The sequence below is a fragment of the Buteo buteo genome, chromosome 3, assembly GCF_964188355.1.
Source record: "Buteo buteo chromosome 3, bButBut1.hap1.1, whole genome shotgun sequence".
Taxonomy (NCBI): domain Eukaryota; kingdom Metazoa; phylum Chordata; class Aves; order Accipitriformes; family Accipitridae; genus Buteo; species Buteo buteo.
Genome location: NC_134173.1, coordinates 72,505,652 through 72,531,004, shown reverse-complemented (window position 1 = coordinate 72,531,004; position 25,353 = coordinate 72,505,652). Strand labels below are relative to the sequence as shown.

The 25,353-nt window shown below is 39.8% G+C and overlaps 1 protein-coding gene across 1 annotated transcript in view; it reads left to right on the top strand.

Annotated features, from left to right (window-relative positions):
* FAM135B (family with sequence similarity 135 member B) overlaps nt 1-18,097 on the top strand; it is a 214,094-nt gene extending 195,997 nt beyond the window's left edge. Inside the window, exons 12-20 of the mRNA XM_075024404.1 lie at nt 3,077-3,231; nt 4,300-6,373; nt 8,152-8,318; nt 9,573-9,664; nt 12,399-12,496; nt 12,795-12,946; nt 13,770-13,880; nt 16,337-16,450; nt 17,802-18,097. Coding sequence (XP_074880505.1) covers nt 3,077-3,231; nt 4,300-6,373; nt 8,152-8,318; nt 9,573-9,664; nt 12,399-12,496; nt 12,795-12,946; nt 13,770-13,880; nt 16,337-16,450; nt 17,802-18,007 — 3,169 coding nt within the window. The 3' untranslated portion in view covers nt 18,008-18,097. The remainder of the gene's footprint in view (nt 1-3,076; nt 3,232-4,299; nt 6,374-8,151; nt 8,319-9,572; nt 9,665-12,398; nt 12,497-12,794; nt 12,947-13,769; nt 13,881-16,336; nt 16,451-17,801) is intronic.
* Nucleotides 18,098-25,353: the final 7,256 nt, after the last annotated feature.

Genomic DNA, 25,353 nt, shown 5'->3' with positions numbered 1-25,353 from the left:
CCCATGTCAAGATCCTGGGGTGAGGGCACAGACACTCATGGCCCCATTCAAGCAAACATAGCCCAGCACACAGGGAAGTCTAATTGCAAGAAGTGCTTTTATTTCTCCAGGCAGCAACAGAACTAGCCCATTTCCTGCAGATAAACATAATTTTTCCTCAGTAATTATCAAGGGGACTGAGTAAAAAAAAGTAAAATAGTTTACAAACTTTAAAAGTTGGTCAACGTGGTAATTCAATCTATAAAGGCCTCATGGCAGAGTCATGTTTTCTTTTTGATTTTGCTAGATGATTGTCGTGGTTCAAACCCAGCTGGTAACAAAGCACCACACAGCTGCTTACTCACTCCTCCTGCCCCAGACCTGGTGGGATGAGGAGAAAATATAAAGAAAAGGTCATGGGTCGAGACAAGGACAGGGAAGGATCACTCACCACTTATGGTCATGAGCAAAACACAGGCTCAACTTGAGGAAGAAAAAAAATCGATTTAATTTACTACAAATCAAATCAAAACAAGGATATTAGGAAGTAAAACCAAGCCTTAGAACACCTTCCCCCCACCCCTCCCTCCTTCCTGGGCTCAACCCCACTCCTGGTTCTCTCTCCCTCCTCCCCCCCGGCAGCGCAGGTGGACGGGGAATGGGTCAGTTTGTCACACATTGTCTCTGCCGCTCCTTCCTCCTCAGGGGGAGGACTCCTCACGCTCTTCTCCTGCTCCACTGTGGGGTTGCTCCCACGGGAGACAGTCCCTCACAAACTTCTCCAATGTGAGTCCTTCCCACAGACCACAGTTCCTCACAGACTTCCCTGGCATGGGTCCTTTCCTTGGGCTGCAGTCCTTCAGTCCCAGCCTGCTCCAGCACGGGCTTCCCCAGGGAGCGGCGGCCATCTTGGGGGGCCTCCATCCCCTTCTCTGGCGTGGGCTCCTCTCTCCCCGGGCTGCAGGTGGGCATCTGCTCCTCCGCTCCCCTCTGTGGGCTGGGGGGGGACAGCCTGCCCTCTGGTCTCACCATGGGCTGCAGGGGCATCCCCTCCTCCCCGCCTTCCTCACTGACCTCGGGATCTGCAGAGGGGTTCCTCTCACATCCCAATCCCCTCACTCACTGCAGGTTCCCCTCTTAAATCTGTTCTCCCAGAGGCGCTACCACCGTCGCTGATGGGCTCAGCCTGGACCAGCGGCAGGTCTGACTTGGAGCCTGGGAAGCTTCTAGCAGCTTCTCACAGAAGCCACCCCTGAAGCCCCTCCTCTGGTACTAAAACCCCTCCACACAAACCCAAAACAATGATGCAGTTGGAAAAACAGAGTCTTGCCTGCCAGAGTATTATTAATGTTGGGGGTGGCAGTAGGGAATATTAATTGGGTCCACAGAGACTCCAGGTGAGATCAGCTCTCAGCATGCCAGGTTCTGTACAACCACCTCAAACAGTAACAGTTTTTTCCCCCAGTTCTTTCTTCCTTCTTACCAGCCAAGAGCTCTTTTTTGCCTCCCATACTTTTACTGAGATCTGTGTGAGGCCACGCACCTACATGCCTGGCAGAATTTGACTGCTTAGACAAAAGAGGACACACCATTTTCAATAGGTTGGGTATCACACAGGGTGGGAGACTCTAGCAGGTGAGATATCCTCCTAATATTTTACAGAAAAAAAAAAAAATAATTCTCACACCTTTCAATAGCAATGATTCATCTTTTGTTGCAAGGATTGGTCTCAAAGCAAGTTTAGTTTATTATTTTTACATGTGGTCTATAGTAAAATGCTGATGCTATTAATTAATATGTCAGTGAGAACTTTATTATGGTGCTGAGAGTTAACTCTAAACACCCAGGTGTTGCTGCAGACAAAAATGAACAGTTAGCTGTTTTTGACTCCTGTCTGAGTCATATTTTAGCAACCGATGGCTTGTTAATCTTTGAGGAAAAAATAACTGGCCTACAGGTAAGAGCAAATGATCGACAGCAACAATTATGTTCTGAAGTTGAAGCTGATATGCTGATCTGAACAAGGTATTTGTGTCTGGACATAGGAATCTTCCATGCTGGCATGAATGACAAATCTGCTGTTTAAGTTTTGCTTCATAATGTGTAAAGTGTGTTTTTTCCAGTTAACTGCCATATGATGTTTACCTGCCTTTTGCCAATGATAATCTGAAATATTGCCATTGTGCTGTATATGGGATCTGTGCAGAACTGCTTTCAGCTGACCATCTATGAAAAGCTTATTGCCTTCCTCTTTATTCCTTAGGATAAGCAGACTAATTCATCAAAGACTCAACACAAATAAACAAACTTTGTATTTGATGTTTTTTCCATTTTTTGAGGGAGATGCTTACATAGGAAAGCTCATCAGAACTAAAAATTGTTATAATTATTACAGCTGAACCCACATCTGCGTGCCAGTTTAATGTCACATTCACTGGTGAAAGCCAGGAAGAGTTTTACAGGACCCAAAAGGTGGAACAGACAGTTATTCTAGGTTTGCCAGCAGGCAGTGGCTGAATTGATATGTCTTAGCTCTTCCAGATGTATACATATGTGAGAGATCACAGTGCTCTGAGGACTTGTGTAAGTGAGATAGAGGGCCTGCCGTGCATCCTTCTCGGCTTTGTTCCTCTCTGTACTGCTCAACCAAATTTTTGATTATTGCTTCCTGCATCCGGGTTTTGAAACCCTTGCCACAGCCAGAGTAACAGACCTCTTTTCCTGACCAGAAAGCCAGCTGAGGGATCCAGTCTGAGCCAGCTGCAGTGACCCCTGGGACGACAGCGATGCAGTATGATAGCTAACAGGAGCCTGTGGCAGAAGCAGCTAGAACAATTTCAAAAAGACAGAGGTTTTTGCAGTGAGGAAGTATGCAAGTTGTAGGTATCTCTAACTAAGAGATAGAAGTCAACTCACGGGAAAACTCCCAGGAGCTCTGGGTACCCCCTTATCATGCAGTAGTGCCTCCTCTCCTTTTAAGCACATTGCCTCTGTCCTCTGCCTATACAACCAGCTTGGCTGTTGGGCTTGCAGGAGTGCTGGAGAAACAGCACAATAAATACTCATACGCTCAATTTCTTTTGTACTTTGCTGCCAGGATCCAAAGTCATGGGCAGATTTCTACAGAAATTCGTAATTCGGAGTACTTCACCAGCATGCCCCCACTTCCAGCAGAATGCCTCGACATAGATGGAGACTGGAACACGCTCCCAGTTATCTTTGAGGATAGGTACATGGATATGCCTTGCAAAGGTGAGTGAAACACCACAAGGTACAGCTTCATGAGACAGCTGGAGCTGAGGGAGGTTCACTTCCCCAGCCCAAGGTAAGCAATCTCACATCACTGGGACTGACTCTGGTTTGGATCAGAGCGTGATCCACTATGTAATACAGCTGAATTCTTGTTTTCCCTAGTAGCAAACTAGAGTATTCCCTGTAGCTTCATATTTTTCATCTTCAAAGTAAGCTCTTTGTTTACAAGAGCTGGATGCAAAATCTAGAAAGAAAACAAAATCTTTCAGATTTTTGTTACAGTACAAATTTAAAGGAAATATACCACTCTGAATTTCATCCCCAGTGTGACATCTAGTGGTAAGGAAAGTCAGAACAAAACCCCACAATATCAGCATAAAGCCCAACACTGTCCCTGAAAGGCAGCATTGCTTTCCAAAAAAATATTTTCCCCTTGAGTACCCAAACTGAATTTTTAATTAAGAAATTATTTAGTTCCACAGATTTGTAGTAAAACCTCATAGCACTTGGTTCCCTTTTCTTTATACACATTGTTTAAGATTAGCAAAGAAGCAATACGTGTTAGTGTTATAGGTGACCATAGTCTAGTAAATATGGCCTGTGGTCTAAAATTACTCCTCTTCCAGAGTTACCCAACTGCCTAAATTTTGACAATGCTTATTACAGATATTTAAACTATTAAACTGAGTATTAAACTGACTCACAAGCAAGAGCTATACTATGAACAATGTCATATGACAGCAGGAATACAAAGAAGTGTCAGCTTTGTTTTGCTTACCTATGCTGTAAAAACTAGCTGTTTAGATACAATTATACTGAGGAAACTAGATTTTATTGATATCGTCTTCTTTGACCTAACTGTAACTGTTTAGTGGGTATAATTCTAGTTAAGTGCACTCTGGCATTTGCATTTGTAATATGCCTATAATATATGTATAATTTATATAATATAAATATACATACTTTTTTAGGCCTTACCATCACTTTTTGAAGTCCCACATCACCTTGGGGTAATTTGTTGTGTTCTTGCAGGTACTACTTCTTTTTTTCTTTCTTTCTTTCTTTCAGATCAGAATTTGGAAGTTTTCCCTGATTTTGAGGTTCCTGCAAATACTCAAATGGATGTAATAGATGACAACGAAGATTTTGCATCAAATGATGCCACAGCAGTAATGAAAGGAGACTTTGGGAAAGGTACTCTGCTAATACACACAGATAGGATAAACAGGAATCCCTCCTGCATATACAGTGCTACTGAAGGTGCTGCTTATACAGCTAAGAGTTTAAACCAGCACTCCACATCTCAGGTATGTACAGCAAACAAAGAAGGCCAAAGGAAATCTGAAAATATTTTTGTTTCAAGTAAGGAAACTACTTCTGACTCAGAGCCAGGCAATACAGAATGCACATCAGAAGACTTTAAAACACCCGAGGAAGTTTTATTAAAAGACAATAGGTTTGTGGCAGATGTTACCTATGGAGATATGAAACCTAGCAATAAGGATTCCCACAAAAGTGAGCCCGTGTTAATTGTCAGTGCTCAGTATGAGTGTGGAGCATGTGGAACTGATGGCTTGGAAGACAGGACTGAAATACATAAAATAGATGAATCTAGTCATCCTGAGAATAATTTCACTTTGTCTGAGCTTGCACTGAATGAATTAACTAGTCCTGAAAAAACAGGAGATCCAGACACCAAGGCCCTGCTCCCTGTTTTGAAAGCTTTGCCCACACACAGCTTTGAAGTGAAATTGTTTACAAAGGAACAACGAGGTGAGGATTGTGAAGAATTTACCCTGATGTCAGGGGTCATAAAAAGATCCTCCTCTATAATATCTGATTCAGGCATTGAAAGCGAACCAAGTTCAGTGGCGTGGTCTGATGCTCGTAGCCGGGCACTAGAGCTGCCCAGCGATCGAGAGATCCTGCACCACTTGGTACGAAGGCACGCCATCCACCGAAATTCCCTGGAGGGTGGCCACACAGAAAGCAATACCAGCTTGCCCAGTGGGATCCAAGCGTCACTTACATCCATCAGCTCTTTGCCCTTTGAAGAAGAGGAGAGGGAAGTGGAGCTTACCAAACTGACAAAATCTGTCTCAGCTCCTCAGATCAGTAGCCCAGAAGAGCCTGCAGAGGAGGTAGATATATCTAAACACAGTGAAGCAACTTCAGGAGATTCAGGAGGAAACTTAAAAAGTTGCATGGAAACAGAGGGTGGGGGTGGAAAATTAATTGTGGACTTTTCTGAGTGTCAAATCACTACTGAAAGTGGACAGCTAGAACCAAGAGGACATCCCAAACCCTCCGTCAAACACAGTAGCAGTAACGCTGAGTTACAAGGGGAGGAGGAGAAGGAACGTCTTCCAGAGACTTACTGTAGTTTAGAAAACGCAAGACCACCCATTTGTCCAAAGCAGCTCCGAGATAATGTCTCTGAGTGCCAGTCACTGGAGAGCAATGGTGAGTGCAGCTTAAAACCACCAAGGGCTTGTAAATACTTGGACAAAAATATAGATAAGTTTGATACATGCATTGAGGATCCAAAGGATAAACTTCAGCTGGACACTTTAAAAATACAACAAGGCTTTTACTCCAATAGCAGAATTTCAGGAGAGGAGAGTTTCTCACAAAGCATAAAGCTGGTACCAGATTTTTGCTATCCGGTTCCAGCTCCTTCAGAAACCTCAACTGAATTTGGCTCAATGCAAGGAGGGTGTGGTAGCTCTCTTGCTGATGAGGGCCCAGCAGTGTACGCAGAAATGCAGGGGTTACAAGAAATTGAGCTCAACGACTCACCTGCCTCAGCTGACCCTGCTGCAGGATCTTGCCAGGCTGAATATCCTCAGGAACCCAACAGCCAAGAGCATAAACATGTAGCTAGTGGCACCGGGTTTCATTCGGCAACGGCGGAGGGAGTAGCCCTGGAAAGCAGAAAAGCTGTTGATGTGGTTAACCTCTCCGTCTCTTGCACAGCCACGTGTCTTCCCTTTTCTTCTGTGCTCAAAGAGACCCCTGCTATGGTTGGCTTCTCTGCAAAGCAAGCCGCGTTCCCCATCACACGCCAGCCTCTGGGCTCTTTTGGAGTTGTCTCTTCTAATTCAAATGAGATGGATGAAGAGACCAATGAAAGAATGCTGAAGTAAGAATGTCTAATTACTTTCTTCATTAATGTTACTGTAATGCCAAGAGACCCTGACGAAGTTCAGGGCCCTAATACAGTAAGCATACTGTAAGTTTGTATTCAGAGACAGTTGCTGCCTGAGGAATTACAGTATAAATAATCCAAATAGACAAATGGTTTATATAGGATAAATAATCTAAATAGACAGGAAGGTTGAAAACACAGAGAGACTGAGAATGTCAAAGACATTAGGTCCTTAATCCTCATGAAAAACAGTGGGATTTACGTGTCTAAATAATCTGTATGATCTGGCCCTCCTTCATGAAGTCAAGGTTACCCAGCCTTGAGTATTGATCCCAGATAGTCTAGTCAGTTCACTATGGCAATTCCATAGCTTCTTTTTCTCTTCTGCTTAAATAATTGCACTCCTTAGCTAAACTATGAAACAGGAGCGCAGATTGGCTGCTAGGATCTCAGCTTCAGCTTCTCAAACTGGAAAAATGGGAGAACTGGCATCCTGGGTAACTGGAAAAGAGGCTTTTATTTTTTTTCTTGCTTTATTGCCCATTGCAAAAGTGCCATATTGTGGCCTTGATGTTACAGTGGCCCATTTCACAAACTGAGACGCTAGCATTTGTATACTTCCATTATATTTTGGTGTTTCTGCTGTGCTGAGGGAAAACAGTAGCATGGGAATTTCTCAACCCATTCAGCTACCCACAGTGTTGGCTGTCTGCATGTGCATTCATTTGTGACTCAAGGCTTTATTTTCTTTTTTTTTGAAAGCATCTTGAGGTGCGTTTTGTAGACCCTGCTGTAAGTCCTGCTCAATCTAAGCACAAAATTTGTTCCTTCTTTGTGAAGCAAAACATTTAAGCATGTATTCATGCACATGAATCCAGGTCGTCCAGGTCCATGGCCTGAATGTTAGATTTTTCATTCTTGTGGCCCTTTAAAGTCAGTTGCACTGATGTAAGAATTGCTCACCATCATATCAAGTGACCCTAAGCTATTCCCAAGCTTTAAAGGTTTCTATTTCCTAACCTGGTCGATCCCAGTTCTCTACATAATTCTACACTTATGTTGTGATGATTAATTCCTAAAAGCTCTGGATAAGTTTTGATACTTCAAAAAGCCACTGCAGAATTTGGCATCTTCAGCCAGCAGAATGCTTCGCAATGAATTCATGTGTCAAATTTTAGGCCCTGAGTAGGAAAGGGGTTAGCTTAATTCTTTCAGCACCGAGCTGCTCTTCCTCTTAGCTACTAAATGTTTTCAAAAGAACCTGAAATCAAACCAAACCAAAAATATCTACCATATGAGGTGCATCCTTTAACTCCACAGTCTGAGGAATGGGTAGAACACCTTCTACTTGCCTATAAATACATCTGATGCTAGCAAAATGATACATTTTGCATTTCAGTGTCTGTAAGTCCCATGACATTGTTAAGATGCAAAATTGCTAATTCTGTATCTTAGTCTCATTGTTATGGGCCACCAGGAAATTATTTTTTGTAAATCCTTCATTCCTCTGGCAGGTGTGAGGTGCTAATGGGCTTTAGCTATTCCATGTGTGTAGCCAAATCACTCAGAAATAAATTTTCTTCCCTGCATCCTGATTTCTCTCAATCAGAATAGATAAGAAATACTATCCAGGTCTGTACTTTAAAGCTGCAAACATGATTTCTTGCAAATTGCAAATATAACTTCTTGCAAATACCAGCCTCCTCATTTCTAGTTTGAAGGTTTGTTGTTGAACACCCAGTTCTATTGTGATTAATTAATGTATTCTCCAGTTTTTATCAGGCCAAAGAAAAATTTAAAAAAGAAATGAAGATTGAAGGATTTCTGTACAGTGACTTATCTGTACTAGCTTCTGATATACCATATTTTCCACCAGAGGAAGAGGAAGAAAATTTGGAAGATGGAATTCACCTGGTTGTCTGTGTCCATGGATTGGATGGTAAGGCCAGGAGAATTGCTGTTTGCAAGTCATTTTGGTGTAAACAAAAAAAAAAGGGCAGATGTTCAGGAAGTATGAAAGAATGGGGAGTCTTATCTTAGCTAAGTATTTAGTCCTTATTATGTTATTCAGTCCATTGTAATAAAGGATCTAGGAAAATATTAAATATTTGCTCTAAGTAATGGACGCTGCAACTTCTTTTGTTGTTGTTTAAACAGAATTCTACACCAAAGTACATCAGTCCTTCTGTGTGCAGGAGGAGTGCATTACAGTAACTCTTCTTGTCTTTCCACAGATGCTTGGTTGTTTTGCAGTATGTCACCAGGATGAAAACATTATTTAAATCCCCCCAACACTGTTACAGTGTAGATAGCATCCGGCTTTAGAAAGTGAGAGAATAAAAATCATTATTCACTGCAGAGGAAGCATGGCCTGGAATTTTTACATATATGCTTTCTATCAGAAAACACGTATGTTAAACTTGAAACTTCTCTTGACAAATTCTTGGTATCAATGGGAAAGGTGTAGATGTGAACCTTGAAACTACAGAGAAGGAGGGGTAGAGACTGAAATCTCAGGCATTCTCAGAAAGGTGGAAAACAAACACTTGCTGGCTTGAGCAAGGACCGTTTGCCATTCAATATCTCAGTGGCAGTAATGTCCATCTCATGAGGTGGAGGTACCTCCTTTTCCAACAAAACATTTCAGAAGACTTCAGAACTTTCTAGTATGGAATGGGGCATCTCCCAAAATATTAGGAGCCTTCTGACAGTATTTCAGCACCATTTCTAATTGTGAATACACGGAGGCAGGCTATTTTACATCTGAAGCTACAGCCCTATACCCCAGCACGTGTGCCAAGGTCCCTGGCAGGGTTGCCGTGTCCCCTGGGAGGCTCACCAGCTGTGAAACTGGAAGGACAGACCTCAGTTTTTTGTCTTTTTGTCTTACCTCTGCTGTTCAGCAAATAGGGGACAGAGTTATTCTAGCTCTGATCTTTGCCCTTTCTTCCCCACCATTTATACAGTCCCCAGCAGCAGGCGGTGAGGTGCAGCCCCACCTTGTGCAGGCTGTGGGTGTTCTTGCTCTCCCTCTGTTTCAGTTCATGATCCTATGGTGTGGTGAGCTGTCTTAGCAGCACTTAGCAAGAGCTCCCTGGTGTCAAGGTTTATAGGAAGATGAATGCATTAAGTTGACTCTATATTAGTTATTTTTCTGTTGAATTACATCTTACAAAGTACCATTTATTTCTAGGTAACAGTGCAGATCTGCGGCTCGTAAAGACTTTTATAGAACTAGGACTCCCTGGTGGAAAACTGGACTTCCTAATGTCTGAAAGAAATCAGGTAGTACAGAGCTAATTTCTGTCTTCCTTTAGATCAGCTACAAACTGTTGATATTGCTGAAACAGGGCCTTCAGCAAAGCCTTTTCATGAGCTAAATGAAGCAAAAGCACCGGGGAATTCAGGGAATTTTCTGTAGTATTTAGTGCAAAGGCCTGGTCCTGTTCCTGTCTGATTTGATAGGGAGTTCAAACCCATCAGAAAATATTCCTAGCATTAAAGTCAAAGGAAATTACATTAGCAGCTGTAGGACTAGACCTTAGAAGAAGAAAATGGATTTATCCTGTCAGTTTGCAAACAAGTTATTGGTATCAATGGGAAAGGTGTAGATGTTAACCTTGAAACTACAGAGAAGGAGGGGTAGAGACTCTGAAATCTCAGGCATTCTCAGAAAGGTGGAAGTTGCACAGCCTGATGCCTCTGCCTGTTGGATGCCAGACAAAGCAACACCGACAGAAAGCAGCAAGTTTAGTGATGCTAAATTCTCTGGAGGGTGTGGAATATCCAGCAGGTGTTGTCCGCTCCCTTTGCTGCATCAGCCATTGTTTCTGCTGTTGCAATGTTTGCGAGATTTATTTCCTGAATGATAAAGAAACGTCTTCCAGAAAAATTCATTGCCAGTCTAGGCAGAGAAACAGAAATGAATTCTGTGCTTTGCCCTGCAATGAAGCCATATTTATGACACAGATGCCTAACTTTATGCACAAGATAAAGATTTCCAGTGCCCAGTCAGAAACATTATCTTGATTTACAAGTAGTTGAGAAACTTGAGTCAAAACTTTCCAACCTTCTTTGTTCAACAGCTTTTATATTTTGAAGTGGCGAGTTGGTGTTAATCATTGAACTTGCCACATTCCAGTGTACATCTCTGTCAGTAGCAGACCTGCACGGTGAAAGTAAGCAAGATGAAAATAATGAGGAGACCACTTCAGACTTGCATCAAAGCCTCCTCTCATGTTTTCAGAGAATGGAACAACTTACAACATTTCTATTTAACATTATCCAAAGCCCATAATGGGAACTTTTAGTGCTCTTATAGTCTGGGAAGGTGGGAGAGTTCCCAAGGCACTGGAAATAGAACCCACGTGGTCTGATGATTATTTGGATGCTGTAAAGAATCCTGACACCCTTTTATCCCTGCTCTGAGAACCACACTGAAACTGACCCAAGAAATCAGTCATTTAGCTTAATTTTGCCTTATGGAAGAAAATGCAAAACCCTTTTTTTAGGCATTCATTTGTGATACATTTGACAAGCTCAGTCAGGCTGAGATGATACTAAAGGATGGAGATATAACCAGTTGAAATATGAAGCTTGATGTGTTTTGTTTATGATTAATGTTCAGGCTGATATTCTTCCACTTTTAAACAACCTGAAAGATTTGGGATAATTAGCCTAGGAGGAAATAATTAATTATCAATGCAGACAAAACAAACAGGCAGAAGGTTAGTGGACTGTTTGTAGTTTGTGAGAACATTTATTTTAAGGCCATATTGCAAAGTGAATATGCTCATGTTTTCCTTTGCAAGAGCTGCAATTAGTAAGATGAGTTGTGTCACAAAAGCATTAATTACTGATGTGTTTGCTCTGAATAGCTCTTCCAGCATTTGATGATTGTTTTTGTGGCATCTCATTAGTTACAAATTTGATTTAGAGTCCTGTTGGATTGCCAAATGACACAGTTCTGAATAAGATCTGCCTGCAATTGTATAGACTGGACAACATATTATTTGTTTTATTGTATCACAACCGGCAGTACTGTTGCAAGCAACAAATTGTTTGTCTCTCTCTAGCACTCATTCTCTTACTGATAACTGTTGAATAACAAACACACAGCATTTCATTAAGATGGCCAAATAATTTTGTGATTACGTCCTTAGCATCAGCATAACCCGCATGTCAGTGTATAATGCTGTAAACTAGTTTATCGTAGTAATCTGTTAAATCCTAAATGCCTAAAGCTTTTCTTTCATGTGCAGAATATGGTATCCAAAGCAGCTAAGCATTAGTAGTTCTCACCAGTGTCAAGTCAGGCTGCTTTAAGATCATACTTATGACTCTGGAATCACTCAGCCTAATATTGTTAATCTTACTATTAATAAATTGTAGGTCTGGGTTTATCCCATCATGACACATGCCAAAGTTAGAGGCACAGTCAGTAGAGAAAGAGAATCAATCACAGGAGGTAATTTAATCCCCTTAAAATATGAATTGCCGTTTAGAGATCCCTATTTCCATGCCCTACAAAGTGTAAGGTTACTCTAGTCCTAACTTGAGTTCTCAGGTTGTGTTCTTGAAGCTAAAATGCACAATATAGAGTCAAAAAGAGTCTATGACAGAAAATTTTGCCTTACCTTACCTACGAGCTCACTGGGGACAGTGAATTTCCACACAGGCTTTAACGTTAGCTATGTGACCCACACTGACCCACGGTACTGTTGTTACTGTTGACACTAAGTGAGAAAGAAAATACTTGTCTTGAGTAAGTTTGCAGTATTAGTTGGAAGCTATTTGCTAATAAACTGAAAGTGAAACTTAATGACTCTGTTTTCAAAGGAGAACTTCAGTTTTTAGAGGACCTGGAGACTGAGAAAAATCCCCCCTTCCCCCTTGAGCATGTACAAAGAAAATTTGGACTGGTTATTATGTTTCTGCTTGCATTTTACTTTGAAAATAACATCAGTCTGCGATAAGTGCAATTTATTTTAATTCACTGACTCATTCCATTTTTCACCAGACTGATACCTTTGCTGATTTTGATACAATGACTGACCGATTATTGGATGAAATTATTCAGCATATCCAGTTGTACAACCTCTCCATATCCCGAATAAGGTAAGCATTCTGATAGTTAATAGTCTGTAACTGTTTAAGTTACATGAGCAGCATTCAGTGAAATTAGCTTTTCCAAAAGTGCCCTGTGTCAAAAGCCATTGAATCAGTGAGATGAATTTTTACATTGTTATAGATGGAAAAGTGCCCACTAGGCTAAAAAAAAGTGAAATGGTAACTAAAGGATGTTACTGAAAGCCCTGTTAGAGTCCCCTCAAGAACAATTTATGCCACCCTTGTGTTTAATTTAAATAAAATACAGATGTTTTTTGTGTTAATGTAATTCTTTCTTTCCCAACAGTTTTATTGGACATTCCCTTGGTAACGTCATCATTCGATCTGTACTAACTCGCCCCAGGTTTCGCTATTACCTCAACAAGTTACACACCTTCCTGTCCCTCTCTGGGCCTCACCTGGGAACACTTTACAACAACAGTACTTTGGTTAGTACAGGTAAGAGTTGATGGAAAGCTATGACTGGCTGCAGTCCATGGCAAAGTGCATGAGACAGCAACACATGGAGGTAGCAATAAATCGTAATAACATGACTTTTACACTGAAGTTGTGGAAATTGTTTGCTGAAGACTGAATCCACACAGAAAAAATTACAATGAGAGGGGCTTTCAGTATCTACTACAAGGTCCAGCACAGTGCTCCCTGGAAAACCCAAGGGTGTGCAGCAGTGAGAGTTGTCCTTGTTTCCACTGTATTCTTCCACTTTTCTGTATACTGCCAATAAAAAGCGGCATCTCCAAGGCTGAAGAAGACACTTAGAGTGCTATGGGAATGGAATGTCCCACAGTTCAGCCTTCCTGAGTGTTTATGCTACCATGACATGGATAATCATAAAATCATGAATCATAGAACAGTTTGGGTTGGAAGGGACCTTTAAAGGTCATCTTATCCAAACCCCTCCCTGCAATGAGCAGGGAAATCTTCAACTAGATAAGGTTGCTCAAAGCCCCCTCCTACCTGACCTTGAATGTTTCCAGTGATGGGGCATCTACCACCTCTCTGGGCAACCTGCTCAGGTGTTTCACCACCCTCATTGTAAAAACTTTCTTCCTTATATCTAGTCTAAATCTACCCTCTTTCAGTGTAAAGCCATTACCCCTACCCAGTGAGACCCTTAGACTTTTCTCCCTGTTGATTAGCAATACAAGAGGAAACAGGCTTACACTGAGTTACAGTGCTACCTTTACTGTAGGCACATCTTTAATTCCCTTGGTTGATAATTAGCAAACAGGATAAAAATATGCACCAATTTTCATTCCAGGTCTGTGGCTCATGCAGAAGTTGAAAAAGTCAGGGTCACTTTTGCAACTGACCTTCAGGGACAATGCAGATCTGCGCAAGTGTTTCCTCTATCAGCTCAGCCAAAAAACGGGTGAGTAGGGCTTGATGTGGCTGTGTAACTATCAAGGGCTACTCCAAAGAATTGTGCTGGATTGCCATGTCCTCCAGGGAGTAAAGGAAATCTGCATTTTGTTAATGATCTTTCTTTAAACACTCTTGCTTTCGAGAAGGGCTGCTCTGTCTAAAATCTAATATGTATTTTATCTGGATTTTTTCTGTGCCAGTTTTCAGTGAATATATTTGCCAAACTGTTACCTCCAAATAAGACCTCCATGCTGTAGTAAACATGCACCTAAGTTTATATTCTGCAAGCAAGAAATATCATGCCTGACAAGCCACCATTGCTTAATTTATGTTACTAGATGAAAAGCATTCTTCCTTTTTTTTTTTTTAACATCTCTTGTCCCTAGGAAATATGACTGTGTGAGATGAAGAGCAAATTTTATTCATGTCTGTTGTGACACCTTTGTACTACTGAGAGAGAGATGTATGGCCTCACACTGGAAAAAATGATGTCTAAATAGAGATCTTTTTACCCTTTCCTTGGTCTGTCATGAACAAATGAAATAAATCAGGCTTTTCTTAAGAAAAGAAAGGAAGTATGATCCTTCTGTTCAAGCAAATGTTTTCTTTTAAGAGTTATTTTGAATATTGTGTGTGAGCAAACTGCTGCTAAGTATATAATCACAAGGTCGCTACTTGATATTTAATTTTTTTCTCATACTTTGGTACCTTGCTAATAGGAAACAAAGACTATGTTAAGATGAATATAACTTCTTAATTCTTAGTTTGACAGACATAAAGCTGTTTCATAATTTTATGAACAAACTACATGACATAATCAATGACAGGTATCTTGGCATTATTTGAATTTCCTTATTTGAATTTTCCCTTTGATTCCCTGGCTCTCATTTCTGTGGAGTACAGTTGATGTCTGCTTTACTATGTCATGTTCAAATTAAATTGGGTCTACACAGGAAGCTCACATTGTAAGTTCCCAAGCAAAGAATCCTCAAGAATGTGTTGTGGGTCAAACCGATTCATTGTTTGTTAGCTTGGTAGACTGGAGATCAAACAGGCTATAAATGAAGGTGTTGTCCTTGTAAAAGCAGAAAGCAGAAACTTACTATGAAGAGGGATGTCTGTAAAGTCAGAACCATCCAGGTAGATGCTTAGGCAAAAAATCAGAAGAAGTAGGCAGGTCCATATGTGAACATATGAGCTGGCATACTTAGTCAAAATAGAGGTGCCCTTACTCTAGCACCCTGCTCCCAAAAGTAGTTGAGAGAACCTACAGAGGGAGAAATATCGGAAGCAGTGTTGTGCCTACTTTCCTGGATAACTTTTTAAGCCTCCAGCAATTTCTGACTTTCTTCTTAAAGTAGAAGTCCCTGCTACTTCTCAATCCCTCTAAAAGTTCCTTATTCTTGTCTTGAAATAAAAAATAAACATTATTCCTTATTGAACTTCTTCACATAAGATTTTAGATATGGTAACACTCACTGTTGCTTCTCCTACCTTTTACCTCAGACTGAAGTCACAAACTCAGTTGGTATGATTGCACAAGAAGAAAATGATAAACAGCTTCAGCCAGGCTTAGTAAAGGCAGCCAACAGGACTCTTCTTTGTGGTAGTGATGGTCAACTTTTCTATTAAAATCTAGAAATCAAAGGACTTGCTTCTGGGACCCTTTCACATAAGGGGGAGGGAAAGATGAAGGTCAAACCCACAGCTCTTCTGTGTGCAGAATACTCTCTGGACTAGTAGACTAGATCATCTGTGTCCATTTTCCTACTTTTCTGCTGAATGTGGGTGATGGAGGGCTCAAGAGACCACAGACAGGGCAAGCAGCAGGAGCCTGTTTCCACAGTCCATCAGTGGCCCCATTGCCTCCAGGGAAGAGGGAGGATTCCTGGTTTCCAGTCCATGTACCAGCAGTGTGTATTTATCAAGGGACTGCTGAATGCAGGGACTGGATCCCAAGGCTCCCTCAACACTGATGTAATAGTATGACATCATAGCAGTGCAGCTGGTTCCTCTTCTCCTCCCTCTCTCTATTTTGTTTGAAAATTGTACTAATTTGTTGTGTTATTTTTCTAATGTGATCCCCATTCCTGTGAACACTTATTTGTCCAAAACCACTCATTGACAGTAGTGGGTCTGTACACTGTTTCCAATGTTTAGAGGCACAAATATTTGCAAAATTAAGATTTTAATCAAACACTTTTTTCAGAGACAGTTCTTACTTTTTGTGTTGACATATAATTAACCTGTATGATTGTTGATAAGTAACACATAGTTTGCAGAAGCAGCAGAAATGGGTTTAAGCAATTATGAGTCTTTTTAAGCTTGTGTTGCATGTTTTAATTATCATCTATTTTGCACTGTAGATTTTCAAATGTGTTTGAACATGAAGTAGTCATGCTGACACTGTATTTTGATCACTGTTCATCATTGTGATAAATGTATTTAATGCATTTGCCACAGGTCTTCAGTACTTTAAAAATGTTGTGTTAGTGGCCTCACCCCAAGACAGATATGTACCCTTTCATTCAGCAAGAATAGAAATGTGCAAAAATGCACTTAAGGACAGACACACAGGTATGTTTAAGATCCTTTCTATATTTAAAAAGCTGTTGAGAAATTGTGTTTTTGCGTAACTGAGGTCATTGCATTAGAACAGTTTTTCATCAGCACGATGAAAACTCAAAGTTTATTTGATAAGGAAGAAAGTGTTCTCTTCCCACAAGAAATTAATGAAATCAATAAAAGAAGCCTTTTAAGCAGCTCTTTGTCTGATGAAAACAAATTTCAATCAGGTCATAATCAAAGGTTTCTTACTGCTTCTTCCCCTTCCCTCTAATTTATTTTTTTAAAAGTGATGATCATAGAACTAGGTCTTGCCAATGTTTTTTCTGTAGTCTACTGATTTACTAGTATTGTCTCACCTTTGTTTCACATACTGAAATCTCTCTCAGCACATCCAAATTCGGGGGGGGGGGGTCCCTTTGTTTTCAATAGCATTTGGATGATTGCAAGGTAATTTAAGGGGTAGATCTAAAATCATATTGGTTTGTAATAAAATCTGTAAAGCACATCAGGACTAATGCCATCAGAGGCCTAGCCCTTCTGTGAGCTCAGGCTGTGTCTTGACCCAAGTATTGCCTTTGTTATTAGCAGTCTTCCTCATTTATAAAATGTTTCATGGCTCAGTTTGGTACCACTTCCAGAAATAACGTTCAGTGTAATTTCATACCCGTTTCACATATGTGATTACCTAGAAAATGAGGTACTCTTTGGAAGTAGAAAGAGACACCCAGACCCAATAACCAACATGGTTGCCTTCAAACATCATACCTAAACTACAGCTCTTTCTATCCTACTTCAGATATGAATTAAAAGGTAATTTTCTAACTCTCACTTCCAGTGGTTGTTTCTCAGGGAGATGTTTGACCTAGCAGGAGCCAGATCTACATTCAGTGTAGATCATTTATGAGTACAAGTTTCCCAAGCCATTGATTTTGCCCTATAAATTCCTCAACTATCTGCATGGTGTCCTTCCTGCTTTAGATTCCCCAGAGAAACCCTAATGGACCTCTATGTCTTGCCAGACCCTTTTGCATTTGAATTCACAGGCAGTGTGAGTCCAACCCTCTTCCCCTGAAGGAAACAAGACCATTTCCTTCCACCACAGAGGAAATGAGACTAAATGCTGAGGAGCGTCCCACTCTTCATGCTAGCAGCTTTAGCAGACCTCTTCAGATGGTCAATGCCTCCAGTAGATTAACAGCATCCCGGCACTTGGCAAATCTTTGAAATGGACTGCTATCTCTTGCATTTTGGCCTTGCTTCCATTTTCCGTCTCGTTGCAACTCTCATTAAATGATACTGGAAGGAAAGAGGGGATCTGGCAGCTTTGGCATGTAGGTGTGACATCTAAACTCTTTTGCAGGTCCTGTTTATGCAGAAATGATTAACAACCTGCTCCAGCCTTTGATTGGGGCTAAGGACTGCACTTTGATCAGACACAACGTGTTCCATGCTCTGCCCAACACCGCCAACACATTGATAGGCCGGGCTGCCCACATTGCTGTGCTGGACTCTGAACTTTTCCTGGAGAAGTTTTTCCTCGTGGCAGGACTCAACTACTTCAAATAGTGCCTGAAGGATGGGGTAACAGAGGCAAACCTTTTCACTGAGTGGAGGAGAATCCCTTAGCCAAAAGATTACAGTGTTAGAAATGAGATCAGGTGGGACTTTCAAACTCTTCATTTCCATTTCTGTTTCAGAGAATAAAGTGCTATGGCTTTAAGGCATTCAAGCTTCCAAATACTGGTGCTTTTGGAAGAAATAAATATTCCTCTTCAGTTTCTATGTTTTTTGTCCACATAAAGACATGAGCCACTTCTGAAGTACAGAATCAGAATAAAAAGGCTAATTCTTTAAATGTGATTGGACCAATATGATTCCTGTTTCTCCTGAATATTAACCCAGGAACTTGGCTGTCCTTGATTTAATGCTTTATTGACGTATTAACAAAGCTATACATTTGTAGTACTTTTGGGGTAGTTAACACAAGAGGAAAAAAGCATATATGAACTCAGGTTAAAACCTCCTTTGTGATGAACTGAGAATCCTGAAAAACATTTATGAAAGTTTCGATGTTTCCATTTGTTGAAAGAAAATATTTGGATGGTTCCATTACTGGTAATTGTATACATACATTCAAACAATGGAAAGGAGTGAAATTTTTAATATAGAATGAAGAAATCTTGATATTTGTCTTCTAAAAAAACCCAAAACACTTAAAGTTGGGAATAATTTTGTTCAAGTTAGAAGCTGCCAAACCAAGAGGAGTCTATTGGATTACTTGTAAAATAGTGGCATCTATTAATGTTTCTTCTGTTTACATTTATAGAGGATCATTATTGTGCTTGTTATAACCTTAGAGGTACAATTTTTACTTTTACATTTGTATCTAAGTACATTTAGCCCAACAAATTTTTATTTTTTTAAAATTTATTACTCTGATATGAAATTCAAAAGCTAGCCAGTAATAACCCTGAAGAACCCAACCAGATAAAAATAGGCTGGAGACAGAGTGGTAAGGATTGTGGAAAGCTTAAAAAATATAAGGATGTCTTCTTAGGCTTCTCTGCAATGGTCTATTAATGTCTTACTAATGTCCATTTGCAGTGTTATATACAGTCCTAATTCTTACATGGTTACAGGTGGTTGAAATGTTTAAAGCTTTAGTCATACAAAAATATTCAAGTAGTTTTTAAGGTTTTGGAAAAGAACCCATTTTTCACTTTTTTTAGTTTTTTTTCCAATTTTCATTAAAATTTTTATCAAAAAGTTATCAGATTTAAAGTGACAAATTTCAATAACTTTCTATACATTTTCATAACATTTTGATAAATTTTCAATGTCACAGCAGTTTTTTTCAAGAAAGAGTGAATAATTCTTCACAATTATTTTTGTTTGGAAGGCAGGCAATTTTCTAATGTGAATATAATCTGTTTAAAAACACAAAGTGACCATCCCTCTAAATCTTATGACAAAAGCTATAAAAAAATGACAAAGGTGGTTTCAGGTGTCAAGACTCTCATCAGTAAATTAAGATCAAGATAGTGGAGATTTCTGAAATAAGAGAGTTAAAAAATTAAAAAAAAACAACCTCGCAACCACAGGGAAATATTTGTACATGCAAAAAGTAAAAATATTTTTTTTTCCAAAAGAAGAAAAGTTGAAAACTTACACAGAATTAGTTCCAGAAAAGAGTTACTAGCAGACTGGTAAAGGCTGCTAAAGAACAAGGCTGGTTTGATAATGTAGGCATGTTTTTAAAATAGGAAGGAGAAAGGGTGAGAGTAAGATCACCTGAAAATAGGAAGCTATATTGCACGTAATAATCATCTTCCCCTCAAAGGGACAGAAATTATATAGAAACCGTTACATGGTGTGTTTCAATATTGAAAATTTTTTCACATTAAATATTACCTCAGTACTTGAATTAAATAGGTAGATACTATTTTATGTTTTTTTCCCTTTTATAAATTGACAGTTTAAAGCTAAAAGCCGGATTTACCCAGTTAACAAATAAATTCTGTCAGGAATCAAGAACTTCTGTTTCCCGCTTCTTGTTTGGGAAGTCTTTATCACTTTTCGAACTCAACATTTTAGTGCCAGCTACACTTATATATCACAGTTTACTTCCTTCTTGGTAAATTGTTTACAGAATTTTAAATATAATGGGACATGTAGGTTAAGCTGTTATACAGTACAGTGGCTTTGAGCCACAGATGTGGACTTCTAAGGAGTATGTGAAAAACAAGAAAGAAACAAAATCTCCAACCATCAGCAAGCTTCAGTGTGCTGTATGAGGGTCTGCTCCTCTTTTAGAAAATCTTCAAGAGTCTGCCAACAGAAAGTTTTGAAAAACATTGAGAGGTTAGTTTACACATATATACATGCCTAATGTATATATGTGTATATATGTATGCAGTCTGTACAAAGAAGTGTGCTTATTTCAAGGTCTCACACACAAGCTTTTTCAATCCTGAGTATACTGAGTCTGACAACATACCAACGTAGCTGTTCTTGCATTCAGGTTGGTGGTTTCTTGCCCTGCCTTGTACATTAGACAGCATTCCCAGCCTTCTGTTTGCATGATTATGAGAGAAGGGAAATGTGAAAAGGTCTCTTTTGAATTGCGCAGAAGTTGGTGGGCTTTTCAGTATGTTCACTTTCACATTCTATACTGCTGCCAGCACTCTGACTGATGGATATACATACCAAAAGGTTTCCATTTTCCTATACATATAATATTCTTCCATGGCTCAGAGTCTGATTTCAGAATTGGAGTTGGATTGTACATGGAGTTGGATTAAGTCCATACAACTTGCTCCTTGTGGAGTATGGCAGAGAGCTTCTATGAAGCCTCAGAAAAATCTGGGAGATGTCATTCCTGTGAAACGATGAGACACAGATTTTATCTCCCTTATTCTGGCAGAACATTTGGGGAAATATTGGCAGTAACGGTCTAGCTGAGCATTCATTTTAAGGTTCTTAGAATAGCCTCCCCCTCTTTTTCTTCTTTTATTCTTTTTAATGGGATGTTGCCTTGATAATGTCTCTCGATATTGTAAATCCACTCTAATTGTGTAGACTATATTGCAAAGAAATCTTCATCATCATTATGATATAAATAACATCTAAGCAGTTGGACTTCATCAAACTATAGCAATCAACAGGGATTTATTGTCAGATTGTTTTGATTTACATATAGAGAAATATATATTAAGAATTACCTTCATAACAAATAGCAAAATAACTGCACAGTTAGCATCTTTGTTTCTGTCTTGACCTTTGGAATTTTAATGTATTGCCCTTTAACATTAATCCTTTTTAAATACATTTAAGTACATTAGGAGTATTGCTGCAAGGATTTCCCTTCAAACTGCAAAAGCTCCTCTTGGCTTGATATATCTATGGGGACAGTGCTTAAATTCTTAAGTGAAGCTCTCACATTCACAGAGGATAAGACAGTTTTTCAAGAACTTGGACAGAGGAAGGACAACCATGAAATTTTTGTAGCTTGTCAATGCCCAGAGCCAGCTCCGGGCTTCATGTTAGCTGTATTTGAAGTGAAACTCCCTTCACTTCTATAGGCTTCTTTAGTTAAGAAAAAAACAAAGCCAGCAATGCAGGGTTGTTTCTTTAGCATCTTGAAGTCTTACAACGAGCATGGAGGATCTCCTGGCTCCAACAGGTAAAGTGCATTTGGCTATTGAGGTTTTCCAGTGTTAAAGATGAAGCATGGGCTATAGCCCACAAGTAATTTCTCTGAAGCAAAGGTGATAGCCCACATGTGGGAAAAGAGCAGCGGAGAAAGAGGATCTCAGAACTTTGAAAGACAGGGGCAAAGACGGGAGGAAGGAAGGCAGATAGGAAGGTGCACCAGCAAGGGTGAATTTCATAGAATCATAGAATGGTTTGTGTTGGAAGAGACCTTTAAAAATCATCTAGTCCAAATCCCCTGCCATGATCAACCATCAGGTTAATCAAAGCCCTATCCAAGCTGATCTTGAGCACTTCCAATGATGGGGCATCCATAATTTCTCTGGGCAACCTGTTCCAGTGTCTCACCACCCTCATTGTAAAAAAATTCCTTACAAAGAATTGAAAAACTCAACACAGAGTAGTATCATCTCGCTTAACTAGGCAATTGCATGGTAGATGTCTGTTTGTGGCCTAATAGGGAGAGTTTAACTACTTTTATGATCAGTGAAAGGAAAGATGCACTTTTACAGGGTAATTTATCAGACATATTTTACTTTTTTGGTCTAATTTTCTCTAGGCCTGTTGTTTTCCACTGACTGTGCATGATATCAGATTTAGCTACCTTGTTACTTGACACCTACACTTGATCAGATGAATCTCACACAGTGCTGGAACTCTTACAGGACTTTATCCCCACCCCAAAGGCCCAAAGAAGGGATATTGTGCTTTGAAATAGCACCTGACCCTTGAAGCCATTTCCTTTTCAGTGACAGTTATCTAGCTTGGAATGGCACAGTAATTCTGGAAGAAAGAAGAACAAAAATTTATCCAGTTTTATTGACAAGTTCATGGAAGGACATGCTGAAAAAACACAAAGATGCCTTGACTTGTTTTCAATCTCTATTTCATCTTTAAATAAAAATTATATATAAGCAGTCTGCAGCATTTAGAAGGAATGGCATTAACCATTTAAAAAAATTCAAAGCACTTGAAAACAGTGCAGTTCTAACAATTTAGTGGACATCATGACTTTATTAATAGCTAGATTAAATTTTTCCACTGTTTTGGGGCTCCTAGAGCCCATTGAGCTCCACTTTTGAAAGAACTTAATCTCTTCAGAACTGCAAGATTTGTTTCTTGAATATGGATGGAAAGAAATTGCAGTAGTGACTAAGTGTGAGTAGATGAGGAACAGAAGAGCTAGTTCTTTCTGCAGCTGGGCTGAGGATTTTCAAGGGGGCGGTTTTCAATCTCCTGATAATAGTGGCATGCTGACCTACATAAAACCTGGAGAAACCTCTGGAGATGTTTCTACTTCAAGGATAGAACTTAGCCTTATTTCATCACCTAATTTGTGCTTAAAAATTAGTTGCAAAATGAATTTGTTCTACTAAAATAAAAGTCTTAACTTCTCTATGTTGTCAATTAAGAGATGTAGGTACTACTGAAAGTCTGCAGGAATGATCCTGTTTTATGCTTTGGTGGCATTCAGGGTTATTACCTCTCTTCCCTGACCAGGGAACGTATAATAAGACTCACTTTTTGAGTGTCTAAGATGTAGACAAAAAGTAGAGGCCTAGCATTCATGGACTGGATGACATCCCTAATTATTAGCTCTTCAGTTTTTAATACTTAGGTGCAAGTTTTGACTGTACACTTTGATCAAAAGCAGACACTGAAGAGATGAATCAAGCTTCTTTAAAATTTGGCAGGAAATATGTTGTTTCCCAGCCTCCAATGGATGCCCATTTTCTCTTTAATGAAATTGTTAATTTGTTTTCAAAATCAGGTTTGTCCACTGGCAATAAAGGAAATTGAAATTGCTTAGCTTTAAAGGATTGTATTCTGCAGACTTGAAACCTTAGGACAGAGCTTTGGAAATTACTAACAGTAATGCTGAGCACTATTTTACTTCAAAGCAATTAATAAATATCCACTGACCAATCCTTTTCACTGTTGCCTTGCCACACTTGAGAGAGAAAGCTATTTCAAGACGATGTGAAAACTGGGAATTCAAGCCAAAGCTTTCATTAGAATTTGTACGTTCATCTGGTGCTTTCTGCATGTTAAAAGAAATCTCTTCTTTTCTGACTCTGCATTTGAAATAGCTAAGTGGTGATGCAGAAGAAAGGTGAGATCTCCTATTAACAGGCTTAGACCCTTGTGAAGGTTTATGCAAATATCTCATGAAACTTTATATATAATGAATAGTCATGGGGCACTTCTGCAGCAGTCTCAGCACGCCAATATGTGTCAGCCTAGCTAAATGATTATTTTCCTTGTGGACTTAAATTTCCATTTAAAAATTATCATCAGAACAGCCTAACATATTTCACTCCAGCTGGTCATTTAGATGCTAAAGGTCATGTCCGCGGAGAAGTCTTGTGGAGTGTTTTATTTCAACACATATGCTCAGCAATTTTGATGTTGAATGTTGTTGAGTAATTGACAATTTCTAGCTCAATCTTTGGTATTTATTTAACCGCCCCCCCCCCCCCAAATTTCTAGTGTGTATTTAATCATTTAATTGTTTTCAGGTATAAATCAGTATAAATCCAGGTCTGTTTGAGTCAGAGTTCAGCTTACCTGTCCTCACTCTTTCATGCAGTAGCTTCATGGCAAGCTATAGTACCAGAGTCTCAGGAACTTCATAAAATATAGTACAACTGAGTGCGCAGATAATCACTGAAGTACAAATTAGTCTACTAATGCCATTAATATTTGGAGTCATAAAATACTTTGTCTGGGACTTGTTTAGCTACAGCTGACTCTTCTCTGGTTTGGTTTTGCCTTTTAGATCAAATGCAACAACAGCAAGATTGTGCCTCTTGCTCTGTTTGATCATGGTTCCCCTAATTTGCTGTCCTTTGAGTAGTCTAAATTGCCCTAAGCTACTATTCTGCTTTGCCCAGACATTCCCAAGTTTGCATGGTCACCTTTCCATGATCTGACTACATCTCCTGCTTTTATTTTGCCTGTATCTTCTATGAGTTCCTCTTTTCTTTATTCCTCTGCTCTTGCCATCATGCAAAGCTACAAAATTTTCTAACTATCCAAACAAGGCAGTTACTTTCTATCATCCTCTGAAGTACTGTCAGTAGTTTGAGATTTTATACTGATTTTGACTGGGATGCAGTTAAATTTCTTCATAGTGGCTTGTATGGGCCTATGTTTTCCATTTGTGCTGATAACAGCGTTGATAATTCAGGGATGTTTTCCTTATTGCTGAGCAGTGCTTACACAGAGCCAAGGCCTTTTCTGCTTCTCACCCCACCCCACCAGCGAGGAGGCTGGGGGGGCACAAGAAGCTGGGAGGGGGCACAGCCAGGACAGCCGACCCCAACTGACCCAAGGGATGTTCCAGACCATAGGACTCCATGCTCAGCAATAAACTTGGGGCGAGGGTGTGGATGTTGGCCAGGGCTGCCATTGCTCAGGGACCAGCTGGGCATCAGTCGGTTGGTGATGAGCAGTTGGTTTTTTTGCATTTCTTGTTTTTCTTGTTGTTTTCTGTTTTTGTTGGGTTTTTTTTTCTCTCTTTGTTGTTTTTAACAAAGTTTTTTTAATAATTAAACTGTCTGTATCTCAACACACGAGTTTTCACACTTTTACCTGTTCTCTCCCCTACCCCACTGAGAGGGGGTGTGAGCGAGCAGCTGTGTGGTGCTTAGCTGAGTACCAGGGTTAATCCATGACATATTTGTACAAACCCAGTCCTT